The sequence below is a fragment of the Sprattus sprattus genome (genome assembly GCF_963457725.1).
Source record: "Sprattus sprattus genome assembly, chromosome: 14".
Classification (NCBI taxonomy): domain Eukaryota; kingdom Metazoa; phylum Chordata; class Actinopteri; order Clupeiformes; family Clupeidae; genus Sprattus; species Sprattus sprattus.
In genome coordinates this window covers 13,570,611-13,576,827 of record NC_137912.1, presented here as the reverse complement: position 1 = coordinate 13,576,827, position 6,217 = coordinate 13,570,611, and the positions used below count along the sequence as shown (strand labels likewise).

General features: G+C 44.4%; 1 protein-coding gene across 1 annotated transcript in view; it reads left to right on the top strand.

The window, feature by feature from the left end:
* Positions 1 to 265: 265 nt before the first annotated feature.
* The window catches only part of LOC308375011 (protein bicaudal D homolog 1), a gene marked incomplete at both ends in the record, with an annotated part of 20,431 nt that continues 14,479 nt past the window's right edge, over positions 266 to 6,217 (top strand). Inside the window, one exon of the mRNA XM_080851030.1 lies at positions 266 to 481. Coding sequence (XP_080707156.1) covers positions 266 to 481 — 216 coding nt within the window. The remainder of the gene's footprint in view (positions 482 to 6,217) is intronic.

Here is a 6,217-nt window from a genome sequence, read left to right as displayed (position 1 = left end):
AAAAGAAGAGGAGGAAAGGATGCTGGGTGGTTTGACGCATAGGTGTACATATACAGTGATGCGCCTTTTATTTTAAACATGATTATTATTATTTAGCCTGGTTGTAGCTTTCATGACGCTGGGAAGATTCATTTCATTTTAGAAACTCTAGTCTACATAGCAGTGTTGATTTGTTGTCGGCCACATCTGTTTTCTGCCTCCGCCTCCCTGGCTAGCCAACGCAGGGACGGCGAGACGGAAGAGGGCAGAGCGAGAGACACGGGCGATGGCTGCGGGGGGAGGATGCGGAGAATCGGTAGACCAGTACCGGGCAGAGGTGGAGCGCCTCACCCGAGAGCTCGCAGAAGCTAACCGTGAAAAGATCCGTGCGGCAGAATGCGGACTCGTGGTCTTGGAGGAAAACCAGACCCTGAAACAGCAGTACGCGGACTTGGAAGCCGAGCAGGAGACGCTGAGACAGGAGTTGGAGCAGTTGCAAGAGGTAATGCGGTTTCTTTACGACCGATGTGCTAAAAGATGCTGTTTTAGCGATTTAAATAAATGACATCTGGGTAAATGAAGCTGTATGTGTACATCCCTGAGTCTGGGCTACGGTGAGCAATGGGGGACTCCCTTTTAGGCTGTTGCCAGGTACTATTGGGTTGGGCCCAGGAAGTTTTCTATCACTGGCACAGTAGGCTATTGGTTCAGTGCCTTTGTTTGATGTAAACGCATGTTAGCCTTACCTCCGATTTCGATTAAACAGACGTGAAAAACGATTAAACCCGGTGGGATGCTGGGCACACGGCTGTCAGGTACGCCTCTGAAATACGCACTGTGGTGCAGTGGATGTAACTAAAAGCCTATAGCTAGTGCTGGGCTGGACATGTCATGTGTCTGTGTATCAAGATGTGTTGACACCCAAGATGTCCTGTGTTTAAGGCTGGTTCATTCATGGTGAATAACGTATCCAAGTGGCTGGAAAGGAAACCGTTTAAACGTTTCATTGTTATGCAAGTCACTTTATTGTGAAGGTACAGTACAAAAGAAAAACCTAATATTACAAAATAGTTTAAAAATAGACTCCATTGTGTGTCATACTCTGCAGCTGAAAAATCACAGCCTAGCTTCCCTGTAGGGAATTGTCAGCTTCCTGTTGTGGCTGATGGTCCTTGTGCTTGTGTGAGACAGTGTATGTTTTGGGGATGGGGTAAGTACACATCCCAGGGCACTCCATTCTGTACATTCTGTTGACCCCTCACACAGTTGCAGTTCTTTTCATTAAGCCTGACCTATTGGCAGGGCCGGCGCTATAGGGGGTGCAGGGGATGAAGACGCTCCCAGGCCCAGTCTTAAAGGGGGGCCAAGAATTAAGTTATATGTCATGACCTCAGGCAAGATTGTTGTGTTTACTCCCCAAAACAATACAATCCAGTGCTTTAAGGCAGGGATAGGAAGTGTGGTTGGAACTAAATAGCAATGTAGACTGTTTCTCGCACCTATTCCAATTACTAAATTGGTTAAGGGTGGGTTCTTATCACAACACATCATTTCTATTGGGACACTTTATAATATATGTGCTTCTCTCTATCAGTTCTGAGATAATGTTGGTTTAAGGGGTCTTGGGATGTCACAAACATGTACATAAACAAATCGTGATGGCTTGGCTCCAGTTACAGTATCCATACAGTATACATATTTTAATGACAAGAAATGGACAAACTCGGAAAAATGGTGTTAATAACGTATACAAGGACGTTATATTATATAGGAAATTATATCTTATTACTGTTTGCATCAATAACTTAATCATAGTTGTATGTTGGAACTGTGTTTGTTTTGTGTATTGTATCCGCTGAAATGCTCCTGGGTTAAAGAACAGTCTAGTCATTAGGCATCTAGGCATCTTTGTCTGGATTGTCTTTATTACTTCAATCATTAGAGAGCTCTCCACTTCCCTTGTCGACACAGAAAGCCCTCAGCCTGGTCTCTTCACTCCCCTCAGCAATTAGAACTCTTCATTTAATCTGTAGAAGCTGTATTGATCCCCCTGTTTTGGGGTCCATATATTCAGGGCGGCTAATGACATCTCACACAACAGGGCCCTGTGTTTGTCATCATGTTGTTTGATGTATGACTTGATGTATGTCTTCTGCATGCTACTCTATATACTGTGTGGGAAAGGTCAACATGGCTGAAAGGGGTACAAACAAACAAGGGTCTTCCTCTTTGCTGAACAGAAACAACACTTGGGTGGCAGGTTGATGCAGGGGGCTTTTTTTAGTTGTAATCTGCCCTCACAAGTGTAGGAGAGTGCATCCTTAGCTAGTACATCACAGCAGTACAGGTAGTGTTCAAAGGCTCACTCATATTATGTGGATTAGACAGATGAAGGCAAGACACCAGGAAGTGATTCTCCTCTCGAATACCAGTGTGGGCTAAAGCTAACGTAGCACTGCTAAAGCACAGTTACTCAAGAATGGTTGCTTAGTGGTTATGTCAGTCGATGCTTACCAGACAGAAAGGCTGTACTGTCCGTCAAGTGGTGTGCTGGTCGTTGTTTTAAATGCCACTAACGTTACTTACTAACCTTGGTTTGCAATCATCTGCTAATGGCAGTCTCTTAGGATGATGAAAGCATGCTCTCATAAATTATTTACAAATCAGTGTTTTTGTACCATTCATTTCATCTAGTGAAAGGTGAAGAGATCATTGCCACATTTCTCGCAAATCTCTTCCAGATCAAACTTCTTGAAACGGTGACTATAACTTACTGTTATCTTGTCATTTTTCTGATTTGTTTTCCTAGACAGACTTTCATTTTGGCACACTGAAATCTAATACAGACGGTGTGAGGCAGGATCTGGGAATGCTATTTTTAACGTGACACTGAAGAAGAAAGGAGGGGCTGAGTCCTCGTCGCTCCTCCGTCTCTTGTCCAGCGTGTGCTTTGTTAATATGGCAAGTGGTGGTCCTTTGGTCCAACCTTTGCAGAACAAGACAGATCTTCCCAGGCCGGTTGTCATGAGATGTGTTTTTCAACTCATCCGCGCTCCCTCAGAGATGAACCTAGTGGGGGAAGTGAACATTATCTGTCAGAAAAGACACTGCTCTGCTCCCTCCAAAGGAAGGTTATATAAAGGCAGGAGGAAAAATGGTTTCTAAAAGCCTTATTTTCTACTTCTGTGAACCGCCCAGGAAAGGAGAAATACAACACAGACATTAAATAGTCATAACACAAATTTGTATTTGTCAGGATTTATTTTCATTGTCTATGGTAGCACCTGATAAACACTATCATTTTTGTCATTCCCACACCCTGTAAAACCCTTTTCAGTTTCAATTGCTTTACTGTCACTCAAACCATCTTTTTATATTCTCAAGAGGGACTACTTGAATATGACTGGGGGTCAGTACTGGCAGTAAAAAAATACACAGCTCAATACAAATAAGCTTTGTTGGCCACATGTTGGCAGGTTTTCCATCCATCAAAGGATACATAATTATTGAAATTCCTTCCTAAACATTTCCATTATTACCATTACATTAATCATTTAAGTATACACATATAATTCATATATAATGTCTTTATGATGAACCTGTACCCAGAGCCATTAGAAATATAGTTCTAAAATGCCAGGGCTCCTGTACATCCATGCTTTCATTTCCTGCACTGTAGTGTTTTTTTCTAAATGATTGAAGGGTGTTTCACATGCTGTGTGTTCTATGGAGGAGGTGTGGAAAGGAAGCAATTTGTTCCAGCTGGTCCCTGCATGAATCTTCTAAGACCGACAGAAGGGTCTATTGGCATCATACTTAGGGTTGTTGCATAGTGTCTTGGAAGAGTCTCTTTCTCTATCTCTATCTCTCTCTCTCTCTCTCTCTCTCTCTCTCTCTCTCTATTTCTCTCTGTGTTTGTGTGTGTGTTTGTTTGTGTGTGTATATATATGTGTGTGTGTGTGTGTGTGTGTGTGTGTGTGTGTGTGTGTGTGTGTGTGTGTGTGTGTGTGTGTGTGTGTGTGTGTGTGTGTGTGTGTGTGTGTGTGTGTGCACAGTGCACTTGGGAGGGAAGAGAGACTTGTGTAAAAGGATGACCATTTCTGGAAGGGGTACTTGCTTATTGCATAAAGCCTGAACACCTATTTCCCTCAGTCTAATAGGAAGGACAAGAGCATGAGACTTCTCCTGGGATACTGGATCCTGCTAACACAATTTGCAAGCCAGTTATGCCCAAATATAATCTGTATCCCTAATTGTTCCTATAATATTGCTAATGGATCAGCTCTTGTTATGATATAACTGTCCAGAAATAAGCGTTCTGTAATGGCCTCAGTGTCATCAGAGGCAGCCTGAAGATGAATAGATGACTTCCCCATATGGTGGAGTTGTGTACATCCATTATAAAGTTCCAGCCTGTGTAATGAAGTCTGTTCTGTTTATTTGGAAGGAAACGCGTGGTAGGCTACGCTGCAGTTGATTCCTTCATATCCTCTGAAGCCAGCTGCTAATATGAGCTACCGTAATGAGCTTATGGGGGCGCCCAGGTCAGCTCTGCCTGTAAGTCCTGAAACATTCATCGGAGAGCAGTCGGAGGGTGAGAGCTGACAGACGGGGGGAGGTGGGTGGGTTGCATGCACGCGTCAGAGGCAGTGAGCGATAATGAAAAATGCAGAGATAACGCATTCGTTTGGCTGCCTCCTCTCTAAAAGCATCGACCGCCCTGCCTCCCACCCACCCACTCTGACAGCCTGGCGGGGAGGGGCCTGATGTCACCTCCTCTAGGGACAGGAAGCAGGTGGTTGTGGGTGTTTTGATAAGAAATAGAAGGAGGGGGAGGGCTGTTAAAAGGAATATTCGTTTATTATTCGGGGGGGGGGGGGGGTGTATAGGAATGTCTGAGTCTGAGAGGCTGAAGGACAAATGATGAAGCAGTCTGAGGGAGGTGTTTGCTGGGCAGGCAGCATACAAACAAGCAACCTCATCAGTCTCTTAGACTATCTCAGAGATTTCATTTTTAAAGATAGTGTCTTAAAATAAAAACACCCCCACACACAGGGACTTCCAAGCCCCCAACCGCTCTGCCTGCAGTGGGATAATGCCTGCTCGGTCTCCTTATGAATTATGGATCCCCAGCCGAAGTCACATGTTTGCTAGCACTTTAGGGATGTCTGGAAAAGCTACTGCTCATCAAGGTGAATAACCCACATAAAGAAAAGGCGATGGTTAAATAATTGACTAGCTGGTGATCTCTAATGCCTTTCTCTTACGTGAGGGTGTTGGCTCCCCAAAAATTGGGGTAAAAACTCCCCTTTGTAGACGGTATTGCCTTGTCTGCTTGGTCCTGTTTTATAACATGGGTGTAAATCTTTCAGAAGGAGCACAGATGGAAATCTGTCAAGACGGTTGTAACTCAAAGGCTGCTTTGTTGGAAGCTGTAGTTCATATAACAGGAAACCTATGGATGTATTTATGTGAAATGTACAAGAGAGGACATGGAAAGGGGCAGACATAAAATGAGAGTGATTGTATGAGCACAAAAGGGACAAAACGACAGAGGGGAGGGGCAGCTGGTGAAATGGAGGATGGCCTAGGAGGACTAGACTGATTATTTGTCATTTCCCCGCTCCCCCTGGTGTGTGTGTTGTGTGCATTTCCTGCTTTAATCTCCATGTAATGAAAGAGCAGCATTGACCTGGGCGCCGAAGCCCTGCTGAAGATGTGGGAGCCTGGGAGGTCAATAATCTTGTTGTTGTTTGGCCCGGGGGTGAAGGGGTCTTGTAGCTTCTGGCCTGCTCTCCACGGGCCATCACTGATTGTTGATGCTGAGCTCACTGCTCAGAATGGAATAAATGTACTTTCCCTCATAGAAACAGCCAGGCACACACAAACAAACACACCCAGAGAAAAAAAGACATTTAGGGGGAAAGGCACAATTCTCTGCGGAAGACAGATGAAATGAAGTGGAATTGTGTGGACAGACATTCAATTATTGTGTGTGTGTGTGTGTGTGTGTGTGTGTGTGTGTGTGTGTGTGTGTGTGTGTGTGTGTGTGTGTGTGTGGAGTGTGTGTGTGTGTGTGTGTGTGTGTGTGTGTGTGTGTGTGTGTGTGTGTGTGTGTGTGTGTGTGTGTGTGTGTGTGTGTGTGTGGGTGTATGTGTGTTTATGTTTCTCTCTAAGTAGTTTGAATCTGGCCGGTGGTGATACTGGTTATGGTTATGGCTTGTCTCTAAAGATGATG